This window comes from Laccaria bicolor, genomic scaffold (genome assembly GCF_000143565.1).
Source record: "Laccaria bicolor S238N-H82 LACBIscaffold_5 genomic scaffold, whole genome shotgun sequence".
NCBI lineage: Eukaryota > Fungi > Basidiomycota > Agaricomycetes > Agaricales > Hydnangiaceae > Laccaria > Laccaria bicolor.
This window is the reverse complement of record NW_001889876.1, coordinates 183,779-209,550: the sequence shown is the minus strand read 5'-3', so window position 1 is coordinate 209,550 and position 25,772 is coordinate 183,779. Positions and strand designations below refer to the sequence as shown.

The 25,772-nt window shown below is 45.1% G+C and overlaps 5 protein-coding genes across 5 annotated transcripts; 2 read left to right on the top strand and 3 right to left on the bottom strand.

The window, feature by feature from the left end:
• Positions 1-5,345: 5,345 nt before the first annotated feature.
• On the bottom strand, positions 5,346-8,642 carry LACBIDRAFT_323931 (uncharacterized protein; the record flags this gene model as incomplete). Its single annotated transcript, XM_001877249.1, has 9 exons — positions 5,346-5,386; positions 5,435-6,044; positions 6,207-6,502; positions 6,559-6,690; positions 6,753-6,797; positions 6,886-6,954; positions 6,998-7,115; positions 7,149-8,417; positions 8,466-8,642. 9 exons carry the CDS (start codon positions 8,640-8,642, stop codon positions 5,346-5,348), a joined length of 2,757 nt encoding a protein of 918 aa, XP_001877284.1.
• Positions 8,643-8,828: 186 nt separating this feature from the next.
• On the top strand, positions 8,829-10,559 carry LACBIDRAFT_313462 (uncharacterized protein; the record flags this gene model as incomplete). Its single annotated transcript, XM_001877620.1, has 6 exons — positions 8,829-8,919; positions 8,975-9,016; positions 9,071-9,100; positions 9,152-9,223; positions 9,276-9,761; positions 9,817-10,559. The coding sequence occupies 6 exons, from the start codon at positions 8,829-8,831 to the stop codon at positions 10,557-10,559; spliced, it is 1,464 nt and encodes a 487-aa protein (XP_001877655.1).
• An 84-nt stretch (positions 10,560-10,643) lies between these two features.
• On the bottom strand, positions 10,644-12,137 carry LACBIDRAFT_313461 (uncharacterized protein; the record flags this gene model as incomplete). The annotated part of the gene is made up of 2 exons (XM_001877248.1): positions 10,644-11,979; positions 12,037-12,137. The coding sequence occupies 2 exons, from the start codon at positions 12,135-12,137 to the stop codon at positions 10,644-10,646; spliced, it is 1,437 nt and encodes a 478-aa protein (XP_001877283.1).
• Positions 12,138-12,468: 331 nt separating this feature from the next.
• On the top strand, positions 12,469-13,728 carry LACBIDRAFT_323928 (uncharacterized protein; the record flags this gene model as incomplete). The annotated part of the gene is made up of 4 exons (XM_001877619.1): positions 12,469-12,646; positions 12,786-12,845; positions 12,867-13,553; positions 13,697-13,728. The coding sequence occupies 4 exons, from the start codon at positions 12,469-12,471 to the stop codon at positions 13,726-13,728; spliced, it is 957 nt and encodes a 318-aa protein (XP_001877654.1).
• An 8,673-nt stretch (positions 13,729-22,401) lies between these two features.
• LACBIDRAFT_323925 (uncharacterized protein) lies at positions 22,402-23,705 on the bottom strand (the record flags this gene model as incomplete). The annotated part of the gene is made up of 9 exons (XM_001877247.1): positions 22,402-22,481; positions 22,544-22,598; positions 22,639-22,662; positions 22,734-22,757; positions 22,861-22,884; positions 22,988-23,011; positions 23,052-23,074; positions 23,219-23,283; positions 23,557-23,705. 9 exons carry the CDS (start codon positions 23,703-23,705, stop codon positions 22,402-22,404), a joined length of 468 nt encoding a protein of 155 aa, XP_001877282.1.
• Between the last annotated feature and the right edge of the window lie 2,067 nt (positions 23,706-25,772).

Below are 25,772 nucleotides of genomic sequence, written 5' to 3'. Positions count from 1 at the left end.
GTGTCGCGAAATGAGATGGAAAGTCCCTGCACTCGCGAGCGAAACTGGAACAGCCCCGGCGCCCCATGGAACACAACGTTCACCATTTTCCCAAGAGGCATTGATACAGCATCTTCTGAATTTCATCGTTGCAGACGATCAGGTTGGTCAAGCACTTTTAATGTTTGGTATTAGTCTAACCTTCTTCGCAGTCTATAAATGTTGTTGAATGCCCAGAATTTCGACAGCTCCTCTTGCTTTTACGTGAGGACCTCGAGGACAAAGACATTCCCCGCCGAACGAAGATGCGCGAATCCATTATCAAGGCATGGCATGCGTATTTCAAGGTCCTAAAACAGGAATTAGCGGTATGTTGTTTCAATTGACCGCTTTGTTTCCTTGTATTCACTGTTCACTCTAGGATGCGCCAGGACGAATTTCCTACACGGCGGATATTTGGTCAACAAAAGCTCGGTACCCATACCTGGCCATTACCGCACATTGGATACATAGAGACAAGTCTACCAAGGGTCTTCAGCTGCGTTCTACACTCATCGCATTTCACCGTCTTCGAGGAAGCCACAACGGGAAGAGGCTAGCAAGAATTGTCCTCCATCTCTTGGACCAAGTTGGGATTACAGTCAAAGCACGTCTAAGTTTCATTTTCTTTCCCTTTTCTACTTTATGCTTACGTGCACAGGGAGGCCATTGGACTCTCGATAACTGCTTGCTCAACGATGCTTTCCTCAGAGGACTCGAGTTACTTCTACGCCCTCGCGATGTTGAATTTAATCACAAGGAGAATCATATAAGATGCTTCCCACACGTTACCAACATATGTTCGAATCACGTCATTGATGCATTTACTGATATCAGCCTGGTAGATGATACAGGGGGATTTGTCGCATCCGCATCAGGCCCTCCAAGCGATCCCGATAATCAGAGCTACAAAGAAGCAGTTGCTCGCGACCCAATTGCATTGTGCCGAAGTACTGTACGAGCAGTACGCGCCTCAGGTCAACGACGTGACCACCTGGCAGAAGTAATAGAGGATGGAAACAAGAAAGGGTGGTTCAAGTCAACCGGGGATCCGACCATGACTATACAGGTCAAGCAGGCACAACTTATACGTGATATGAAGGTTCGGTGGGACTCTCTTTATTTCATGATCAATCGGTTTCGTAAACTACGCCCGGTATGTTTGAACTTCATCATTCTATCAGTGTATACTTATAAAAATAGGCCGTTGAGTACTTTCTTTCATTGCCCGTCAATAGAGAGCTTGCGAAACTTAGACTTACTGATATGGAATGGACTGTACTCCAGGATTTTGAGATTGTACTGGGTGTACATCTCTAATATTGATACCTGTTTGAGGCTAAATCTTTTTCTCAGGTACCTCATCAAGTGCAGAAAATCATGTCGAAAGAGCGCACTCCTGTTTTATCAGGTGCAATTCCTGCGTTCAAAATGTTCATGACGGCATGGGAGCAACTTGGGACAGCACACCCCCGCTTGGCCCGATGGACAGATATCGGTATCGACTGGGCGACAACTTACTACAAGAAAATGGATGATTCGCCTGCCTACGTTATTGCGATGTGTGAGTTAAGGTTCAAATTCATAGATCATTCAATAACTTGACATCATCAGTTCTCAATCCCTCAATACGATTGTCATGGATTCAACGACACTGGGAGCCTAATTACGTTGCCAGGGCCACCGTAATTATAAAAAATACCGTAAGTGTCTCAGTTTGTTACGGTGACAGTAACCTAATATACTTGTTCCAGATGCGAAAATACCATGACCGTCTTCATGGACAAGTTCAACAACCTACACCTGGTACAGCAGCCTCGCAGCAAGAGAGGCGAAGCTGGCATGATTTAGCTGGACAATACGGGCTCGAAGATATGATGGACGTTACAGGTGCTTCTTCGCAGCAGGTCCAAGGTGTTGAAGAACAATTTGAGTTGTACGAAAGTGGGCCGCTCTCACCGCGTGGCACAGATATTGTAGGGTTTTGGGTGGTAAGTATAGTCTCTCACTATTTTCTAATTTGCCCCACTGATTTTTTTGTAGATAAGTGATAAAACTCATCCAACATTGTACACGATGGCATTAGATTATTTGCCCATTCAAGCCTCCTCGGTTCCTTCCGAGCGCGTTTTTTCATCCAGTGCCGAAACTGATACAAAGCGGCAAAATTGAATCCACACTGTTCTAATGGAGGCGCTTCAAATGTTAAAGTTTTCGCTCAAGCAGCAACGGCTAAACTTTACGGAGGGATGGGCTGTCACAGAAGACGAACTCGAGTACTACACAGATGACAACGAAGATTCAGTGGATTTGTTAGGGAAGCTAACTTCAGAAATTACGGAGGATGGTATAGATATTGATGAGGTAATTCACGTTATTGGACAGGATGACGAGGATTGATAGCTTGTTCAATATATTTTACTTATCACAAAATGCATTTGTCTCAAATTCTATTACAAATTTAACCTCATTCTACTTAACGCGTGAGTCATCAATTGCGGCAATCATTTACCGGCTATAACCGGTTCAAAGCCACCAACTAAGCCGAGCCGAACCGGACTTGATCAGCTTTCGAGTGATCCACAAACCGGAACCGGCAAAAGCCGCCGGTTCAGCGAGCCGGCTTGCGGCTAGCCGAGCTGCGGCAACACTACTACTGTTCTGTCTCAATACATGGTCAACTTACAACATGACCTAACTTAAGGACACCTCCAAGGATGAATCAGCCCATCATTCTATAGCTCTCAAAGAGCTGATATCAAAGTTTGGGACAGGCCAGTAGCTATCAATGTGAAAGCAGACAGACCAGTAACTATCAATGTGAAAGCAGAGAATAGCCTGTCCTGAAGTGAAAGCCAACTTGGCCATGATGTCAAAAAGTGGTGATGTGGCAATAGCAATATGTAAAGTCATGGTATTCCTTCAGCCATATCCCCACATGAACTTATAATAATTATATTTTGAGATAGGACAGTAGGTGCCATTATGAAGGCATAGGATAGCCTTTCCTAATGTGAAAGACAACTTGTGCATGATGTCAAAAACTAATGCAGCAGCATTGGTAATATGTAAGTAAGATCATGTCAACCCTTCAACCTCACCCCCATAATCTGGACAGAGCCAAGAACACCATAAACTACATGTCAACTACAAACTTTTGTAGTCCCAAAAAGTGGATACTACAAACTTTTCTAATGAATAAGCGCACACTACAAACTTTTGTAGTCTCAAAAAGTGGATACTACAAACCTTTCTAATGAAAAAGTGCACACTACAAGCTTTTGTAGTCTCAACAAGCGGACACTACTAACTTTGTAGTCTAAGTACAAGTTTTTGACTTTTGTGGTCTTTTGTAGTCTATCAGTAAAATTTGTAGTCTAAGTCCGACTTTTGTAGTCTTTTGTGTATCAGTAAACATTGTAGTCTATGTCAGACTGTTGTAGTTATTTGTGGTGTATCAGTAAACTTTGTAGTCTATGTCCAACTTTTGTAGTGTATCAGTAAACTTTGTGGTCTAAGTCTGACTTTTGTAGTCTATCAGTAAACCTTGTAGTCTAAGTCTGGCTATCAGTAAACTTTGTAGTCTATGTCCGACTTTTTGGTAGTCTATGGTAGTCTATATCTGACTATTATAGTTTGTCAGTGTCAATTTCTTTTCTAGGGCATGCACCTTCCTTTTTTGGTCATTTTCCCATGATACAATAATTGTAGCCCTTTCTTTTAGCTTTCCAAATATACTGAAATCAGGTTGTTTGGTTTTGTTTTCATGGATAAAAATGCAAAAAACAAAAAAAAAAAACAAAAAAAAGCAACACTTTTGAATTTTTTTTACCTCATATCTTCACAATGGGAGCACTTTAGAACATAATTCAAACAGATTTGGGTAGCTATAGTGTAGGGCTACAACTTTCATTTTTGACCATTTTTGGTAATTGGTCATGTGACCATCATCCCAACATCCCATTATATGGACCCTGATAGGTAAAAACATTCTCCTCTTGGTTTTCTTCACTTTTGGTCAAACCAGGTGATGTTTCCTCTTTGGGATGGACCCTGAAATGGACCCTGAAGGCAGTGCCTGACATTCTGAGGGGGCAATGATAAATGCAGTAGGGTAGGTATGAAATAGCCCAGGCAGGGATATGAGATTGATATGAAATAGCCCAAGGCAGGGAATGAAATAGATATGAAATTGCCCAGGCAGGGATATGAAATTGCCTCAGGCAAGAAATGAAATGAATATGAGATTGCCCAGGCAAGGATGTGAAATTGCCCAGGCAGGGATATGAGATTGCCCAGGCAGGGATATGAAATTGCCTCAGGCAAGAAATGAAATGAATATGAGATTGCCCAGGCAGGGATATGAAATTGCCCAGGCAGGGATATGAAATTGCCCAGGCAGGGATATGAGACTGCCCAGGCAGGGATATGAAATGAATATGAAGTAGCCCAGGCCAGGATATGAAAAGGCAATGAAATTAGGCTGGGTAGGCAATGAAATTAAAAGTCAGGCAAGAATGAAATAGCAATGAAACAATGCTGGGTAGACAATGAAATGGAAGGACAGGCAGTAATGAAATTGCAATGAAGTAGTATTGAAATATGTCTCAGGACAGTTATGAAATAGTCATGAGAAGCACTGGTAAAGAAATGAAGTACATTTCATAAGTTTTGCCTACTCTTCTCATTTCATAAATTCATTAGGCAGTGTGGATGTCGGTGTGCAGGCACTTGCCTGTATTTTATCATAAAAGTGGTAGCTACTAGTGCTACCCAGTCGGCCAACGAAACTGGACAATTCATGAACTCTGGATCAGCCAACCTTTTACCCCTTTTCAAGATGGATCGGTATCTGTTTTCCCCTTCGCTTTTATTTTAGGCAGCCGAGCACGGTTGCTTGAGCCAGACCCAGTTGTTCCTGCTCAGTTTATATTTCTACCATGTTATCTTTATAGGCAAATTCACTTGTCCAAGACAACATCGGTCAGTAGATTTTACAGCAGCCGATAGTCAGGACTGGGGTTCAAGTCCCAAAGGTGATATCTTCGTTTCTAAATTGATAATTTTTGAACACAATCCGGCCTTTCGAACATACTACCATGAAGCACATTGTGGCTTCGACCTAAGCAGTTGACCCAGCCAAGGTAAAGCACTTTGCCAGAGTTTCTTGAATGTCACCCTCTAACGCTTACCCCTCAGATTAGTTTTATTTCTTCAAGATTGCAGTACTTCTTTTTCTCTTTTACAAAGAACATGACACAAAAAACCTTTATATTGACAAGAAGTTACAAGATAAGAAGAGGCATTACAAAATATGGAGTATGTGATTATTGCGGGTCTTCATTAGTGGGAGTCGAAGGATGATCATCTACTGGGATTTAGATGTTGAATCATTACTATCAAGCAGGGGACATACCAGATGAAGCTATCAGCTGAGGAGACCTCCTGGTGCCAACTGTGAAGGGAGAGGGTGATCTGCCGCGGCATGTTGCACGAACTGGCTTTGGAGCCAAATAGATTGGGGCCGGGCTCTCAGCTTGAACCAGATTTGAAGGAGCTGTGGGTTGAATTGGAGGCGGGCTCGAAGCTTGCACAGCTGCCAATTGAATTGGAGCCGGGCTCGAAGCTTGCGCCGGCGTCGGAGGAGCTGCTGACTGGATTGGGGCCGGGCTCGATGCTTGGACCAATTCCTCTGCTGATTTATCGGTGTTGATGCCAATATCCACAGTACCCTTCATCGTGTTGATGCCGATATCGGCTGTCCCCTTGGTCGCATTGATCTGGGCGTTGGTCATGATTTTGTGGCCGAAATGATTGAGGACAATTTGTTCCACAATCGTTTGTCGGTTACCAAGTTTTATCTGACCCTCGGTAAGTGCGCTATAGGACGTAGTCAGAGTCTCCTGTGCTTGCTCAGCCTGGTGGACTCGGTTTGTAAGTTCGGCCATAGACTTCGCAACTTGTTCTTGCAATGCAGCCGGCGTGACCTTCATCATATTCCTGACCTCCCCCTCAAAAGCTTCGTGCTGAACCCTTATCGTGCACAAGTCCATTTGATGGTCTTGGAGCCTGGCTTCGGCATCCTTCCACCGTGCTTGGTGAAAGTCTTCAAATCAGTAGATCCTCGTGGTGTACGCATTGCTTCTTCTTTCCTCCTCGAACCACAACAATGTTTCCAGAGTTTTGACTTGTTCAGCAAGACGATCGCCAGCGGATTCAACCTCTTGAAGTCTCTGGGTCATTTCCTCCAGGGAGGCCAGACGTTGGCTGAGTGACGTGGAGTTCACGAATGGGGGGAGAAGAGCACTCGGGTCGATGCCAGTATGCTCTGACGCGATGGTCAGCTGAGCCTGTTGTTCGCGGAGAGTGTTTTGAATGTTGGTCTGATCTTGACCGAGTCTCCTGATCTCATGCTGGATCGCATGCATGTCGAATGCCGGTGGCGGAGTGTGGGACCTGAAATCCACCTTCTTGATGTACATTGCTGTATCAACTAAGTTTTTAAGCAAAGAAGTCCAATGAGAACATAAAAGAACTTACGATGAAGTTCTTGAACATGAGGGGGACTGACGCGGCGTGAGTTCGAAACCGACTGCTCAGGCTGGGAAGGGAAGATGTCGACCAAGGCCGGAGTGCTATTGACTAAGATCCCCACCATGTCATTGGCAGGAGCTGGGATCGGGCCAGGCATCAGAGCAGGTTAGTAAGGAAAAAAGAATTTGATAGTGTCTTACCTGACAATTGGCCGAGGTCAGGCACAATGGGCATTGCAGCATTACCTAATGATTGCCCGAGGTCGGGTATGATGGGCATTGCAGCAAAATCTAGCTTAGTTAGAAAAGAAAAACTGATTTGATTGAATCTTACCTGATGATTGCCCGAGGTCGGGCATGATCCCTGTTGCTGATGATTGCCCAAGGTTGGGCATGAGGGAAGCTAGGCTGGTTAGTAAGGAAAAACTGATTTGATAAACTCTTACCTGATGATTGGCCGACATCGGGCACAGTGGGCATTTCATCCATGGCCAGACTCAACTTCGGTTGAACTGGGGGTGTTGGTGTTGGTCGTTCAATGACGATGGCTGGAGTTGCCCGCGCCTTGCCTTTGTCAGGTCAGGAAGAAGTACTGACCTCGGCGTCCACACCCAAGGTCATGTCCACCATCTCTGAATCCTCCTCCTTTATAGACTCAAAATCAAACGACTCTCCCTCAGAAACCTCGGCCATTTCTACATCCTGCTTCATTGCCTTCGTCTTGGGTCTTCGAACGACGACCACACTTTCCTCCTCTCCCCCGTCCTCGGCTCCCTCCGCCATTGGTTCCAACTTCTTAGCCTTCGATTTCTTGGCTTTCTTCTTTCCCTTCTCTCCCCCGTCCTCGGCTTCTTCATCCTTCTTTGCCTTGCGCTTCTTTGTTTTCTTGACCACAATCTTCACTTCCTCTGCCTCCTCTCCCTCAGTCTTCTTCTTCGAATTCCCCCCTGCCTTGCTGCATTTTGTCTTGCCCGTGTTGCAAGTGAAACAGGCGGCGAGCACACCGCTGGTGCTCTCTGCGCATGGGACGGTCTGTTTGTCCTTTCGTTTACTGCAGGCTATGCAGGGCTCAATGGCAAGCTTGTATTCTCCCATTTTAATGGCCGCATTCTGCTTTTCAAGCTTCTCTGCTGATGCCTGGGCCTTTAGTGCCGCCTTTGTAGCTGTGTCTGGGCTAACCCGAGGTGTCGCTTTGGACCTGGGCTTTACTGTTATCTCAACAACCGGCTGTTGTTTCAACCTCGGCTTGGCAGTGTTGCCCGAATTTCGTGAATTGGGCTTCAGCATGGGCGTCTCCTCATCGCTGCTTTCCTCAATGTGTTGTGCGCTGACGATGCGGGTCTTCCTCGGCCGGACATCCAAGGAGTCCCCTCTCCTCTTTCTCCCACTGCTCGTGCCGGCCTCGGGTTTTGCTCGACTTTGTTGAGGTTTGGGCTCGGCTGGCTTCTTTTCTGGTGCTGGGCCGGCTTCTGGAGTTGATTGGCGTTGGGGAGCGTTCGGTATCGGGACAGATGTGTCTGCCGATATTGGGGGCAGGGCTGGGAGCGACGAATTCGGTATCGGGACAGATGACGCTTGTGTGTCTGCCGATATTGGGGGCAGTGAAGATTGGGCTGGGAGCGACGAATTTGCCGATGTAGAAATGGTTGACGTAATGGGAGGAATGGGGGGAGAGGGGCCGTCGTAACCTTCCATGAAGAACATAGGGGTGGTGGTGGGTGGGACTGCATAGAGTCTGTTCCAATCGACCGAGGGCCCCCCCATGACTCGCAACATGTTGGTGTATACCCAGATCCTTGTGGGATGGAGCCACTGGGATTCCTCACACCACAGCTGCTTGCCTGACAAAATCTTCACCAACGTAACCTTGGTGAAACTGAGTGTCATTCAACAAAATATAAGGTAATTACTTACAGCTTTCTCCCAGGCATGTGCTTCCAAGGTCGGTCGGTTCGCGTCATTGGAATTCATAAGAGTCGCTTGATTTCGATTGAAGAACCTCAAAAGTGATTCTGTTTGAAACCGAACATTGTCCAAACACCTGGGGTTGAGATTGTGGGCTTTAGCTTCTATGGTAAGGGTGGAGGACATTGGAGTTGGAACAGCACGAAGGGTTAGAACAAGACAATGATGAAAGTTGATGTCGAAAAGTTGTCAACGGAGTCACGTGGTGGCGTCAGAAGAGTAGAGATCCTCAGAATGTTCCACGGCTGATCATCGGTGGCTTTCATTCCCATGGTTGAATTTTCAAGGGCCTTTGCAAGGCCGAACAAAACAATGGGCCTTTCTCTTAAACAACGTTCATTAGCAACTGCAATCCCTGGAAAAGCCATCTACTCCATGGCTGATATGTCTTTGACAAACCCAGGTAGGAGAATGTCTAATCTTCCAGGCAACCATTGTCACTAATTCTTTTGACGCAGAAGTTGTAATGAAAGACTTGGAGCATAGGAAGGTGCAGGAAGGTAAATAATTCAGTTTGGGCTTTTACTACCGACACCGTTACAACCTTACCTTAGAAATGGCCCAACATCAAAACGTTCTCCCAAGTAAGCAAGTCTTATAACCTGACCAACCTTCAATCATTATCGGGCGAACAGACCTACCGAGCAATGATGGAATGCAGTCCACTGAACAAGCAATGGAAGTCGACGTGGATAGCATTATGCAACGTAAGTCGATGGGCCGAGCTTTACAGATTGATATTAATGTGGTCTTCATTAGAACGTGAAGAGAGTCAATCGATGTCCATTGATTTGACTGTTTCTCACCCGGCCCCAACATTCGACAAATCTATTTTCAATTTTCAAACGTCTGCTGTTTCTGCAAAGGCCAGAGACATTAATTTCGATCGGTCCCTATTTGATTTTACAAAGCCCACGGTGTCTTCCCCCTCCCCCCAGTCCATCTTTGACTTTCAGAAACCTGGAATCTCCTCCCCGAGCTCAGGCATAATGCCCACTTTTGACCAACCCAAACTCTCCTCCCCCATCAATGAAGTTACTTTCGATCGGGCCATCTTCAATTTTGATAAACCCAAAGTGTCTTCCCTGGCCAAAGATGTTGGTTTGGACCAGGCGATGTTTGATTTTACAAAGGCCACTGTTTCGCCACAGTCTATCTTTGATTTTCAGAAACCTGGAATGTCCTCCCTGGCCTCGGGCTCTCATTTTTCCTTTGAATTCCACAAGCCTGATGTCGTGATCTCGGGTTTGTACATTTCCTCTTCACATTCGAAAAGCATTTAGCTCACCCATCATAACAGATGTGGACAAGTTGGTCTTCTCATTTCAACCATCTACCCCTGCATCAAGCAGCCAGAAGCCAGCCAGAGGAAACCCTGGGTCACGTTCAAAGCACAATCGCCATCGTGCCAACCCAAGTTTACAGCCCCCAAACAAGCCCGAGGAAAGACTGGGTCCAATTGAAAGCACGAGGGCCATCGTACCAACTGCCTTTGGTCAGGCCATGGCATATGCTCCATACCTGATCTTCATCCATACACATCGTCGGTTAGGACCCCGCCCACCACGTTCAACCAAATTGGTGGAGTTGGATTCCAACTCCCGACGTGCAAGGGGGATGTATCAAAACTACGATCTCCGTGCCCGGTGGGAAAATTCCGGTGTTGATAAGACCTTTGGCGACATGATAGAGGGATTCACCAAAGTCTGGGAAAGGGTCACTGACCCAGATCCTTCACCTGATCCCGTACTCCAGGACATGCAGGCCAAATTGGATCAGCATGACTCTCAAGAACTTACCCATGATGATGCCATGGACTCTCTTTCAGGCCGTATTCACCAGGAGGCGGTCAGATCCCTGCCTGAAAACATTACAATGACCAGCCATTATCGGTATATTCTAACTCAAATAAGGAGGGATAAAGAAAGGTTGGTTGAACAGATTGAAACTGATCGAGATATTTTAGCAGCATTGGATGCCACCTTACTTTCACTAAAACCGTTTGTAACGAACAAGGGGAAGGCCCGGGACCAGGGTGAATAAGTAGTTTTATGTACCTTTTGCAATTACAAACTCGGGTGAAACTCCAACACAAAACAAATTGACATTATTCTAAAAAGATATAAACTAATGTTTCTTGGATTGGGTGGTTCGAACACTCTCTTCAGCAATTCTCTTTGACCGATCTTGGGTCACAATACCGAGCTCGGTGGAAACCTTGCCTTTGATGGGCCGAGGTTTAGGTTTTGCCTTGACAGGGACAGCCATGGCCAACTTGACTAAATCAATGTTAGTTGATGGGCTGCGACCAGCATGTGGATCGACCTCGGTACATGGTTTGTCAATGGAAATGTCTTGTACGACAGGGGAGCCAGCAGCCTTCTTGATTGTGCCAGGTCGGCCGTTTTTGGGGCCAAGTTTGTAACCGGCCTCCAACCGAGAAGTCTTGTTGGGGAGGGCATCCTCTTCATTATCACTGTATTTTCTTTTCACCCCATGTCCACCCAACGGCTCTGCAAAGTCCATTTCCCAAAAGCTTTCACCTTTAGGTTTCAGGTTATCAATAGTCTTCTTTGTTGGCCGAGCTTCATCGTCTAACCCAGGCTCAGCTACTGTCCCCTTTACATTGAAGTCGTTCTTGGTGGCTGCTTTCTTCTTTGTTGGCTGAACTTCCTGTTTCTCAAGATCCGAGTCTGAGTCCCATTGTTCTTTGGGTTTTGGCCGAACTTCCTCAACTGACTCGGGCTTGGTTCCTTCAAAGTTGGCTGCCTTCGTCGTTGGCCAAGCTTCTTCATCTGACCCAGGCTTGGTTCCTGTCCCCTTGACTGTGGCTGCTTTCTTCTTGATTGGCCGAACTTCCTGCTTCTCGACATCTGAGTCAGAGTCCCATTGATCTTTCTGAGCTGCTTTTTCTGACCCTAGGAACTTCACTGCTTTCGTCCTGTTGGGCCGAGCTTCCTCCTCTTCCACATCAGAGTGCCATTGATCTTCATCTTCCCCTTTTCTTGTGGTCAAGTTTTTGACTGCTTTCTTGGTCGGCTGAACTTCGTGTTTCGGCTGAGCTTCCTTGACTGACCCAGGCTTGGTTCCTCTCAAGTCGGCTGCCTTCTTCTTCGTCGGCCGAACTCCCTGCTTCTCCACATCCACCTTGGGATTTGGCCTTCCTTTTGCCATGCTTGGCCAAGCTTCCTCATCAGAGTCCCATTGATCTTGAGGTTTCTTCCCTTTCGTTCTTGTAGACTGAGGTTCCCCGTCTGACCCGGACTCGGTATGAGAGTCCTCCCAACCACTCTTGGATGCTATTTTCTTTCGAGTCGGCCAAGCTTCCTCATCTGACCCGGACTCGGTCCTTCCCTTCTTCCTTCCCTGCCCAACTGTAGCTTCCTCATCTGACAATGACTCAGTTGCTGCCCGGCCTTTCCTTTGACCCTTGCTTTTGCCGAGCTTCTTTCCCTTCCCAACACTATGAACTTGTCATTTTGAAACTAGAACTTTGATTTTCTGCTGGGGAGGTGCTTACCGAACCGCTTTGCCCTCCAAAAAGGCTTTAAATCGAAAGGCGACTTTGCCTTTTTCTTGATGTTCATACCAAAATTGTAGAGCTTGACTGACCATCTCCATTGGAAATTTGGAGGGATTGATAAACTTGTAAAGGTTATCCCCCTCTGCGGTTACTGCTCTCCAAGCCTCAGGTATGTGTTCCTCATCCACAAAGTTGGACAACTTTGCTCCAATAGCCGTCCATGGAGCTGATCCCTTTTGCGAGGTCTTTATTGTCCTCCACTGATTCCTGCCGGAATCCGGCGGAATCCGGGCAATTCCTGGAATTCCGGAGGAATCAAATTTGGCAGAGGGCCCTGCCAAATTGATCAAACCATTCCGGCGGAATTTTGATGGAATTCAAATTCCGCCAGAATGGTTCCAGGAATCACCCGGAAGGAATGATCCCGGAATGAGACGGAACGGAATTCCTGACGCCCAAATCGAGTGTCGGCGTTTGCCGACGCTTGATTTGGGCGCCATCAACAAACAACTCCCACTCTCTCAACCACCACCATCATCCACGACGCCAACCCACCTCGCGACACCGCCACGTCACCAACGGCCACCACGACGCACACAACGACGACGTCCGTCGTCGTTTCACCACGACCCCAACACAACACCACGGCCACGACACGGAAACGACGCCCCAACGCCACGTCACCAGCCTCAGTAAACGAGCGCGCCAACACGTTGCCACGTCACTATCAGCGACGTGGTAACCAGACGACGAACGACGCAAGTCGTCGTTCGTCGTACGACGCAAGTCGTCGTTCGTCGTCATAGGTGAGCACCCCCCATCCCAAGCTCGTCCCACCCAGCCTGCTAACACCAGGCACACGACGAGGGACAACCACGTCAACGCACGACCACGACCACCACGCCCACAGACGACGACACGCCTCACCACGTCAACGGAGGGCCACGCCAACAAACGACACGCCCACGACGACACCACCACCACGTCAACGGGCGACGACCGCGTCAACGGACGCCCACGTCAACGGACGACGACGACGTCAACAGACGACGAGCACGTTAGTGGACGACGAGCGACCACCGCCACGTCAACGGACCACCGCCACGTCAACAGACGACGACGACGAAGCCAACGGACGACGACAACGCCAACGGACGACAACGCCAACGGCCGACGACGACAACGCCGCCAACAGACGACAACGCCAACGGACGACGTCGACGATGCCAATGGACGGCCACGTCAACGACGACGAGCGTGTCCCGCTCCACCACGTACACACGGCGACAAGTGTTGTCCCTCCCCCTTTTCTTTCCCTGTCCCTACTCCCTTCCTTTTCCCTATCACCCTTCCCCCTTCCCTTCCCTGTCCCTACACCCTTCCCCCTTCCTTTTCCCTGTCCCTACACCCTTCCCCCTACCTTTTCCCTCCCCCTTCCCTGCCCATCCCTTCCTTCCTCCACCCCCATTTATTTCTGCCCCCCTCCTCCCCCCCTTCCTTTAACTTAGAATACAGTAAAATAATCTTTGTGTACCACTTCAATATATTAGAATTTGAATCTATATAACTGTTCTAAGAAGAAACTTGTGAGGTTATTATAGGACAAGATATAATAATAAATTGGCTGACTACATTAGACTTACAATAAATATGATAGGCATGAAGTCACATAGACTTGGGTTTGGATGAACAACATGCAGAATCTAATGTCTCTGAATCTGATTGAAATAAATAAATCCATGTAGTAGTAAGTAACTAGTTGGATGCCTTATGCCCTTGTTTAGTAAAAGATTTAGTGCTACAATTCTATTTGTCTGACCTAAAGAAGGAGATTCAGGGTCCAAAATTAATTAACCAGAAGTCCTAGTGTTCAATTTCTGTTGATTCCAGTTGGATTCCTGTCGATTCCGGCCGGAATCCTGCGGAATTCCAGGAATCCTACCGGAATTCCAGGATTCCAGCCGGAATCTAGGGATTCCGGTAGGAATCAGTGGAGGAATGGAAAGTATTGCCTTTTGCTGCCCAGCTGCAATATCTGAATAGATAGAAAAGTGGGATAATAATAATGGGATATTTGGACATACTTACTATAATGCTGGTTCACAAAAGAATGAAGAAGATTTAGTTGCCAAATTCGAACATCATGGGAAGTTTTAACTGGTGGCTTTGAGGGATCGGGCAGAATGGGCTCCCCATAGTTATTCATCTCCAGAGTCATGGCCGCCTGGCCGCCTTGGTGTCCTCCCTCGACCGAAGTCAACTCATGAGACCCATAGTGGTCCTCATTATGTGCTCTCCAAGAAGCTACTGTTATTCCATCTTCTTGGAAACTCTGGCCTTGGCTATTGATGTAGTCCTTTCCATTGCCCAGTTCTTGATTGAAGTCGTAGGTTGAGACGTCCAAAGTGCCATCGGGGTTCAGGTAACAGCCAAATATAAAGACCCGGACACCCATTGTGTCATAAATCTCCTTGGAAAAGGCATGCATCTGAGCAGTGCAGTTCTTCACGGCCAACCTTACAACAGATTCAGAGAAACCAACATTGACAATCAAATGACTTACTTTGACTTGAGTTCGGGGTCCACCCCCTTCTTGTTGAACTCCTCGGCCGTCCTCTCTAACCTTTTTACCTCTTTCTTTGTAAGTTTCTCCATCATTGTAGTGACCACCCGCTCCCGAAAATCAAAATGAGTCCTTTCTCCCCCCTTAGGCCGGGTGTTGCCAGCTTGGTTGGCTTCTACACAGAGCTTGGTAGCCTCAGTATCAATGGCTTCCTTATTCTCATGCCAGAACACACGTCGGGCATGCCACTGCTGACCCAACTTCGGCATTTTTTGGCTTCTTTTGCGACTGTGCCACCCAAACCAAGCCTTGATATCCTAAAAATCATTCAGAAGGACATTCATATCTAGGACCATGAAAATTAGTTACCTTCTTAACAGCCGTTCTCTCCTCCTTGTTGAACATCTTTCCATTGGGGAGTATGTCCAGCATTTTTTGCAAAACATCAGACAATAAGTTGGCACGAGCTGAGTCACCGGCCTCTCTGTACTCATCCCGATGTTTCTCCAACAACTCGCTTTCTTCCTTTGTCCAACACCTCCCTGACCCATGGTGCTTGGTTTGACTGTCGGATGGTTTAGGGGATTCGGAACGAGTGCTCATAATGGGATGTATAATGATGGTTTGATGAGAAGAGGTAAATGACCAAAGAGGTCTAAACAAACAGTGTTACTTGGAAATACTAAAAATATCTGTGATGAGCGCCAATCACAGATTAGCATCAGCCAGATAACCTTGGATCAGCAGAGACCATCACGGAACGGAAACGTTAAGGTTGTTGTATCATGGAACAGTAATGATTGGGAGAAACCATCACAGAACGGAAACATCAAAAAGGTTGTGACCCTGACGATCATCATCGGAACAACTTCTGTATGCCTCGAGGAATAATGAGGTAGGAAATATTAAACTACACCTTGAAACTACCTTGAAACCAGAGTACAGTTAGGTTAGCTAGCACATGTAGGTTAATTGGCAACCATTTTTGCAGAAGATAAAGAAAATTGACCAGACTTAACATTCTGTTTGAAAAGTGAACATTTTCCAAGAAAAAAGAAAAAGGACTGGAGACAGTGAAGATGGTTCATTCATTGTCTCAAAGAAGCAAGATGCACATTGTGCTTCCGATGTACAGGCAAATATTGTTTATTGCGACTTATTTTAGTGGTTTGACCGGAAATCAATGGTGTGCACATGCGGAAATCAATGGTGTGCACATGCGGAAATCAATTGTGCGCACATGCATGGCTTTACTGGTTCTAGTAGCCAGATGTAGTATGAACATGGGTCCACTGCTTGTATACCATGTCAATCAGAAAATCCCTGGTGGCGGTCTAATGAGGTCCATTAAGTATGCTAGCATTGCGGCCAGGTTGATAGCCAAGTGGGTAGTCTGACCGGAATCAAATTCATGCATATGCATCTACTGGTTCTAGTATTAGTACAAAAACGAATCTACTGGTTGTATATATCCTAATGAACCCTCAAGCACAAATTATGTCCTAATTCTTTTATAAACTCCACAGAAGCTGAACAAGCAGGAAATGAGATTCACTTGTTGCAGTTGCTATTCAACGGCTACACTTTCCTTTTCCTTTCCCCCTCATTTAAATAATCACCCATGGGAAGAAGGTCCCACAGCACCACTGGTATTACCCACTTCAACAGGCTTGTTATAAAAAATGGAAGGAGGCATTTTCCCTCCTCCACTGTTCCCTCCCTGCCCTCTTCTCCTGTAAAAAAGCGGAACTGCAGCCACCTGGAAAGAGACAATGAAACTGGAAATGAAGATTTGCCATACATTGAATATGCTCCTCCTCTCGACAATCCACCTCACAGAAACGTAAAATTTCACATCCAATATATCCATATACTAAGAGCTAATTAACTTTGTTCAGTCATCCAATGATTATATGAGGGACTGGAAAAAGACGAAACACAATCTATACCTCCATGAGCTTTTGGAGAGGAAGCCTTCAATCTGTGTTTGTACCATTTGCAAGAAGGAGGCGACTTGGCAATGTCTGGATTGCTTTGCCGGCCTCGCTTATTGTACAGACTGCTGCCGGACATCCCACTGCTGAGACCCATTCCACCGGATTGAACAATGGACCGGCATCTTTTACGAACAGAGCTGGCTCTGGAAAGTAGGATTGGTTATCAACCTAGGTCACCAAGGTGAACGGTGCCCGCAATCGGCCAGAAACTTGGATGCCGATATTGACATCAAAGAGGATGGATGGTTTGATCTTGACGACCTTCCTAGCACTTTGGCCGATCCAAAGCCACCAGATAGGGTTTACAATGGTGGTAGGGTCATGACCATCATCCATACTTCGGGTGTGCATCACCTCCCAGTCGTCTTCTGTGGATGTTCGGGGGCAGCAGCCGAGGACATACAGTTGTTCCACATTGGGTTGTACCCATCCACCTACAAGTCTTGCCAGACTGTATTTACCTTTCAACTCCTCGATGACTACCTGCTGGAAAATCTTGAGTGCAAAACCTCAGCCACCCACTACTACTCCAAATTGAGAAGAATCACCAACTTTGCATTTCCGAATTCCATTCCGGTATGTTGTTCAAGTGAGGAGCTATAATCCCAGCTGAAATATTTCACAGAACCAGTATCACGAGTTGATCAGGGTTGGTAGACAATACCGTAATCTTACCGAACTGGCTACTTTTAAATTTGGACACAAAGGTAAGGCTCCAAGACCAGGGGAGATGGTCTTTTTTTGCCCGACCTGCCCACAGCCCGGAGTCAATCTGCCTGATGATTGGAATGAAAATCCCCAAGATCCAGAGAATTGGAAGTATACCCGAGGATTTGTAGCCGATGGCAATTTCACAGCAGCACACCAGAAACAGGCACGACCCGAGGACGATGTTTGGCTGAAAGATGGCCATGGTTTCATGACCCGAAGAGGTCCCTACTTGAGCCACCTTCGGGACGCCATTGAAGATAATGATGTCAGTTTTATCCTTCGAGCAACTCGGCCGATAGCTGATTCTTTCAGCCAAGGACATGTTATGAGCACGATGCCGTCAACAATAAAAATGTATTCCACCGAGGTTTCAATGCTACAGGAATTGGGGCCATTGCTTGCCTTCGACACGGCACATTTTGTCCGGGCTCGGTGGTAGATTTTCAAAAGGGAGAAAGGTATGGCAGTTATCTTCTCGTTGAACAATTCATTTACCGAACAGGCAAATGAACATGGACTATGCCTTGTGCCAGGCTCTGAAGAATACCATGACTGGTGAAGAAAAAAGGGTTATTTTTGTCTATGACATCAAGTGCCAGTATATGGTGAATTTGATGGCTCGGATAAAACGTGGTGCCAAACACCTCTGGATCAGACCGGACTTGTTATTGGTATTCGGGATCGGCTTATTCCATGTCCATGGCCATCAAGAAATATGCTTTCCACAATTTGCCCCAACATTCATCCCCGGGGCTGGTCAAACAGATGGAGAGATATTGGAGACTTTGTGGGCTGTTCTCAACGAGGTCAGTCGCACCACCCGGACAATGACTTTGGCCCATAGATCAGAGGTATTGGATGCTCACATGCTAGATAACAACTGGAAAAAAATGATCAATATGGGTATCTATGTTCAACTGCTTTTACATTGCTGTTAAGCTAATAAGAGTCAAGTGAGTAGCCTTTGCAAGAAGTGGAAGTGCGCAAAACTCGGGCTCTCTGAGAGCTTCCAGGCTCTTGAAGAATTAAGTGCCTCGGCAAGTAAGGAACAGATTCAAGAATGGGAGCAACAGATCAAAACCGCAAATTTGAACTGGGCAAAGGACCTTTCCTCCATGGACATCTATTACGTCAAGGTCAAGGAAGGTAAGAACCAAGTTTTCCCTCACAAAGGCCAGCTGTAAATCATTGAATCAGCCGAGACCGAAAAGGGCATTCGGCTAAAACTTATGACTAAAGAACAGGAAGGCAAGGTCAAGTCGGGGTTAACCAGATGGGTAAACAGCGGTATCAAAATTCAGGAAGCCCAGTGAGTGAAGTCAAATATTGCTAGATTTAAACATTGAACAATCCAGAGCCGAATTGGCCGCCTTTGTGAAGGCTCAAGGCAGTCATCCAGGTGCCGATCAGAAGCTGGAGATGATGAAACATCGAGAGAAGCTTTCCAAGCGACTTGAAGAGTTCTCCGAGGCCGGTCAAGGCCATTTTCCCAACTTGGAAATTAACGAAGCAACTATTCATGATCCACCACTCTCAGAGGAGATCATGGATGACGATGACTGGAGCGATTGTGATGGAGAGGAGATGCCGGTACCCATACCCAGTTTGCCTGATCGGGGGCATGGATCGGCCGAACATCAACAAATCCTCTTACCATCCTCATTCCAATCGGCCCTTCTGCCTACATCACTGGGAGAAGCCCAGTGCGTAGAGATAGAATTGAGAGTGGCTCAGGCAAATAACGCTCTCAAACGTTTACGGGAAGCCATCAGTTACAAGTCATTCCTTTACCGCAGGAGAGTTCGATCAGAGAAATCGAAAAAACATGTAACTCGGGCTTACAATGCTGTACAAGGATCAGATCGCGATATGAAAAGTGCTCTCCAGGCATACAACCAAGCTCGATGGGCTCTCAATCAGCTCAATGCTCCTCAGGGCACGCATGACCGATACAAGCCGATAGGGAAAAAAGATACAAGGGCACTAACTACGGTATATGATGGCAACACCCAGTGTAACGGGTACGATTACAGGATGACCTCTTCACCTCCTTAGTACGAATATTCTCGATTCAACGCTTACGGTCACTAGTCACAGAGTCACGATTGCTTATGATACCTTTAGTCACGTTTGTACTTTTTCATCTTTTTATCCATCATTCTTGTTACCGCTTGTAGTTCTCGAGTATCGTCCTCACGACTCGATCACATGCATAACAGGGATATTGTAATAAGGTGAGTAGCATAGTGACTTACAGAGGAGAGCTCGTGACTCTCCTGTAGCTGATTCTATATTTCCTTTCGTCTTCGGCAGAAGATCTTACTACATCTTCTTGCGGCATTCCGAGGAAGAAGAGTACGTCTACGCTCGTGGCTTACCAGAGCATCAGTAGCTACTCGCGTAGTAAGGTTGACTCCTAAGACTCAGATTAGACCTTCAACGGAGGTCTTCACACCATAGTGGTAACCTTTGCCATAGAAGCTCACCAGTTTCACCTTGTCGTTGCCGCTCGAACCCCGTAAATCTACGTGGTCCTCCGAACAGGCACAAGTGGCTACCACCTTTATCATAAAACTAAGGCACTTGCCTGTAGAGCTGTGTGTATAAGTCCACAAGTTTTATGAAAGGGCTTTCATAGGTGTGTCCTGTGTCTTTCTTTTTCATAAAGGCTATGTTCTTTTCATAAAATGTAGGCAAAGACCACAGGACCCTTTCATAACATTTCTTAGGAGCTTTCATAAAAGCTCTCATAATTATTATCATGCACTTTCTATGAATTTTTCATTGAAGCTGTTCAGTTCTTTCATTGTACTTTTCATAATTAAACCTGTGTGCTTTCAATGGGTATTTCATTCACTGGGTTAGGTGTATTGATTGCCTTTTTCATAATTAATGGTGTGCACTTTCATTGAATATTTCATTAGGAATTTTGGGCGCTTTCATTGCTTTTTTCATAATCAATCCTGTGTGATTTCAATAAATATTTCATTGACTATGTTAGGTGTATTCATTGCCTCTTTCATATTTAATGCTGTGTGCTTTCATTGAATATTTCATTAGGAATATTGCATGCTTTCATTGTACTTTTCATAACTAATGTTGTGCAATTTCAATAAATATTTCATTCTCTAGGTCAGGTGTATTCATTGCCTCTTTCATATTTAATGCTGTGCACTTTCATTGTACTTTTCATAACTAATGTTGTGCAATTTCAATAAATATCTCATTCACTGGGTTAGGTGTATTCATTGCCTCTTTCATAATTTTTGGTGTGCGCTTTCATTGAATATTTCATTAGGAATACTAGATGCTTTCATTGTACTTTTCATAATTAATGTTGTGCAATTTCAATAAATATCTCATTCCCTAGGTCAGGTGTATTCATTGCCTCTTTCATATTTATGCTGTGCGCTTTCATTGAATATTTCATTAGGAATATTGCATGCTTTCATTGTACTTTTCATAATTAATGATGTGCAATTTCATTGCATATTCCACAGCTTTCATTGGGATTTTTCATTGAGTATCTCAATATTTCATTCCAATTTCATATCTACCTCCAGGGCTATCATTACGATTTTTCATTATATTCCATGATCACAATAAAATAGCTATTACAGTCCATCCAATGGGTCATTGGGAGGGTGGTCACATGACCAATTTCTAAAAATGGTTAAAAAAAAACAAAAGTTGTAGCTCTTTACCATAGCTTCCTGAATCAGTTGGAATTATGTCCTAAAGTGCTTCCATTGTGGAGATATGAGGTAAAAGGTTTTCAAAAGTGCTGCGTTTTTTTTTGTTTTTTGCATTTTTCTACATGAAAAGAGCACTAAACAACATGATTTCAATAGATTTAGAAAGCTAAGAGAAGGGACTACAACTATTGTATCGTGGGAAATTTCTCCCAAAAAGGAAGGTACATGCCCTAAAAGGGTAATTGACACTGACAGACTACAAAAGATTGCTGATATACTACAAAAGTAAGTTATAGCCTACAAAGTTTACTAATAGACTACAAAAATTAGTAGTGTCTGCTTTTTCAGACTACAATGGTTTGTAGTGTCCACTTTTTTCATTACAAAAGTTAATAGTGTCCGCTTTTTCAGACTACAATGGTTTGTAGTGTCCGCTTTTTGAGACTACAAAAGTTAGTAGTGTCTGCTTTTTCAGACTACAATGGTTTGTAGTGTCCGCTTTTTTCATTACAAAAGTTAATAGTGTCCGCTTTTTGAGACTACAAAAGTTAGTAGTGTCTGCTTTTTCAGACTACAATGGTTTGTAGTGTCTGCTTTTTTCATTACAAAAGTTAATAGTGTCCGCATTTTCAGACTACAATGGTTTGTAGTGTCCGCTTTTTTCATTACAAAAGTTAATAGTGTCCGCTTTTTGAGACTACAAAAGTTAGTAGTGTCTGACTACAATGGTTTGTAGTGTCCGCTTTTTTCAGTACAAAAGTTAATAGTGTCTGACTACAATGGTTTGTAGTGTCTGCTCTTTTCATTACAAAAGGTAATAGTGTCCGCTTTTTGAGACTACAAAAGTTAGGTCATTGGGAATATGGTTGAAGGATTGGGATGAGTTGACATTCTTCCACTTATGAATAGTTGCTTTTGATGTCAGGTCCATGGCTGTTTTCCATACTTGCAATCTGTCCTGTCTTTTCACATGGGAAGCCACTATCCCATGTTTGATGTTGGTCAACCTTCCACTCAGATCAGTATCTGTGTCCTATGTCTGACCACAGTCAATCTTCACATGATTTTTTTGGAGGGATAAATTCTCTGTCCTACCAATGCAACTTGTCATGTCTTTCAATAGCAAGACCAGTTGTCATTGTCCAAGCCTTCACCACTGGGGTCAGCCTTGAGTAGATTGATTTAAAGGTACCAAAAGTGAATTAAATAGGTGGTTTCGTCCTGTCTGTTTTCCAATGTCTATCCAGGATTCATGTGAAGCACACCCTTTGATTAGATAGGATAGTGACTTCTCATGTGAAAAGACAGGACAGATTGCAAGTATGGAAAACAGCCATGGACCTGACATCAAAAGCAACTATTCATAAGTGGAAGAATGTCAACTCATCCCAATCCTTCAACCATATTCCCAATGACCTAACTTTTGTAGTCTCAAAAAGCGGACACTATTAACTTTTGTAATGAAAAGAGCAGACACTACAAACCATTGTAGTTAGACACTATTAACTTTTGTACTGAAAAAAGCGGACACTACAAACCATTGTAGTCTGAAAATGCGGACACTGTTAACTTTTGTAATGAAAAAAGCAGACACTACAAACCATTGTAGTCTGAAAAAGCAGACACTACTAACTTTTGTAGTCTCAAAAAGCGGACACTATTAACTTTTGTAATGAAAAAAGCGGACACTACAAACCATTGTAGTCTGAAAAAGCAGACACTACTAACTTTTGTAGTCTCAAAAAGCGGACACTACAAACCATTGTAGTCTGAAAAAGCGGACACTATTAACTTTTGTAATGAAAAAAGTGGACACTACAAACCATTGTAGTCTGAAAAAGCAGACACTACTAACTTTTGTAGTCTCAAAAAGCGGACACTACAAACCATTGTAGTCTGAAAAAGCGGACACTATTAACTTTTGTAATGAAAAAAGTGGACACTACAAACCATTGTAGTCTGAAAAAGCAGACACTACTAACTTTTGTAGTCTCAAAAAGCGGACACTACAAACCATTGTAGTCTGAAAAAGCGGACACTATTAACTTTTGTAATGAAAAAAGTGGACACTACAAACCATTGTAGTCTGAAAAAGCAGACACTACTAATTTTTGTAGTCTATTAGTAAACTTTGTAGGCTATAACTTACTTTTGTAGTATATCAGCAATCTTTTGTAGTCTGTCAGTGTCAATTACCCTTTTAGGGCATGTACCTTCCTTTTTGGGAGAAATTTCCCACGATACAATAGTTGTAGTCCCTTCTCTTAGCTTTCTAAATCTATTGAAATCATGTTGTTTAGTGCTCTTTTCATGTAGAAAAATGCAAAAAACAAAAAAAAACGCAGCACTTTTGAAAACCTTTTACCTCATATCTCCACAATGGAAGCACTTTAGGACATAATTCCAACTGATTCAGGAAGCTATGGTAAAGAGCTACAACTTTTGTTTTTTTTTAACCATTTTTAGAAATTGGTCATGTGACCACCCTCCCAATGACCCATTGGATGGACTGTAATAGCTATTTTATTGTGATCATGGAATATAACAGTACTTTACAGTGCCCCACCCATTCCTGCAGGAATCCACAGGAATCCGCAGGAATCCGGAGGAATGGCACTGGAATCCAGAGGAATCCGCAGGAATGGCACCGGAATCCGCAGGAATCCACAGGAATGGCACCAGAATCCACAGGAATGGCATTGGAATCCACAGGAATGGCACTGGAATCTGCAGAAATCTACAGGAATGGGACCAGAATACAATAATACAACACCTTTCCTTTTTGCTATATACATTTACACTAATATGCACTTCTTCACACTGACTTAAAGGGTATAAACACTTTCTTATAACATTTATATATTAAAATTTATATATTTAAACTCAAATCTACATCTAATTTACTATTTTCTAAGTTAAATTAAGGGGCAGGAAGGGAGGGAGGAAGGGAAGAAGGGAAAGAGGAAGGAAGGGAGGGAGGAAGGAAGGGGGAAGGAGGAAGGGAGGAAGGAAGGAAGGGGGGAGGAAGGAAGGAAGGGGGGAGGAAGGGGGGAGGAAGGAAGGAAGGGGGGAGGAAGGAAGGAAGGGGGGAGGAGGGGAGGGACAGAGAGTGGTGTGGGGGTGTGATCAGCAGAGGAAAGGAAGGAAGGGAGGAGGGACAGGCAATGTGTGGGGCAGGCTCTGGGGAGGGGATGGAGGGGGAGAGAGTGGTGGGGACTAATGAAGGGGAAGGGGGTACTCCTGGGCCTCGTCGTCCATCGTCGTCGTCATCCTGGGTCGTCGCGTGGTCATCGTCGTGCTGTTGTCATCGTGTTGTCGTCGTCGTGGGGTTGTCATCGTGTTTTCGTCATCGCGTGGTTGTCGACACGTTGTCGTCGTCGCGTTGTCGTCGTCGTGTTGTCGTCGTCGCGTTGTCGTCGGCTTGTGATGTGGCGTCGTCGTCGTGGGCGCTCGTGGATGGTGGTGGGTTTGTCGCGTTGTCGTCGTCCTGTGACATGGCGTTGCGGCGTTTGCGTGGTTGTCGTGGTGGGCGCTCGTGGATGGTGGTGGGTGCTCGTGGATGGTGGTGTCGTCGTCGTCGTCCGTTTTCGTGGATGGTGGTGTTGTCGTTGTCCGTTTGGCTGCCACGTCACCGACGGTGGTCGTTGCCGTTCGTTGCTGGGTGGTCGTTGCCGTTGTGGAGTCGTCGTCGTCGTCGTCGTCGTCGTGGGTCGGCGTGCCGTTGTCGGTTTATCGTGGCTGTCGTGGGGGTGGGAAAGAGGATGGTTGGTGGTGGGGGAGGCAGGGTACTGGTGTTTGTAGTTGCTACAGAAGAAAATAAAATAAAATAAAATAAAAAGAGGGAAAAAGCGAAAAAAAGAGGAATATTTCTTATCTTATCTTATCTTACAATCATGAGCTATAAACTACTGACCCATCTTTCCATCTCCACCTACAACTGGCCTACCAACCTTATTCTGACAGGGCCTTTGGATACCTGCTATCCCCCCCATCACAGTCTACTCTGTTGGGGATTTTCCAGTAAATTTTATCTGCCCTACTGCCCTCAAATTCTGGCCTAGAGCATCATTTCCTGCTCTGATTCTCTTTCAAGGTAATTAGGGAGCTGAAATTTCTAGGACATCTTGTGCAGGCCTTTTATTAGCTAATTAAACTGTATTTTGTAATGGGCTAGCAGTGATATTGTGTGGGCTGAATTAATCCTCTCCTGTGATGGTTCAGGAAAATGACTATCCACATCCAAATGATAAAGCCCTGGATTACTTTAAAAAATTTGGGTGGGAGCAATTGATCCTTTGCTTGATGGGCTGTATGTGAAGCACCTCCATTTTGATGTTCACAGGCCATACTACAGAATATATTTTGTAGAAGATATCATTTTCATTTCCCTTTGCATGATTACAATTCTGTACAATTACAGCTTTTTTTTGCAGTCAGGATCTCCTGATTAATGCTAGATACTCACACATAAGCTTTAAAAACAACTGTTTCTCTGCAACAGTAGGATGGACATAACAGCAAGGGGGTGGCGGAACATGGATTTTGGATATACAGTCACATTACGAATTAAGGCGCCCTCAGCCTACCCCCCCCCCACCTCCTACCCCCCAAAAAAGGAAACTTCCGAGTTCCTATGTCAAAAACATACCCAAATAAGTAGTATGTTACATTTTTGGATCTGTTACTACGTGCGACGACACTTCATCCCCATATCCATACAGGTCGGACACATTTCGTGGCTCTCGAATCCGTTTGTCGAGCTGGACA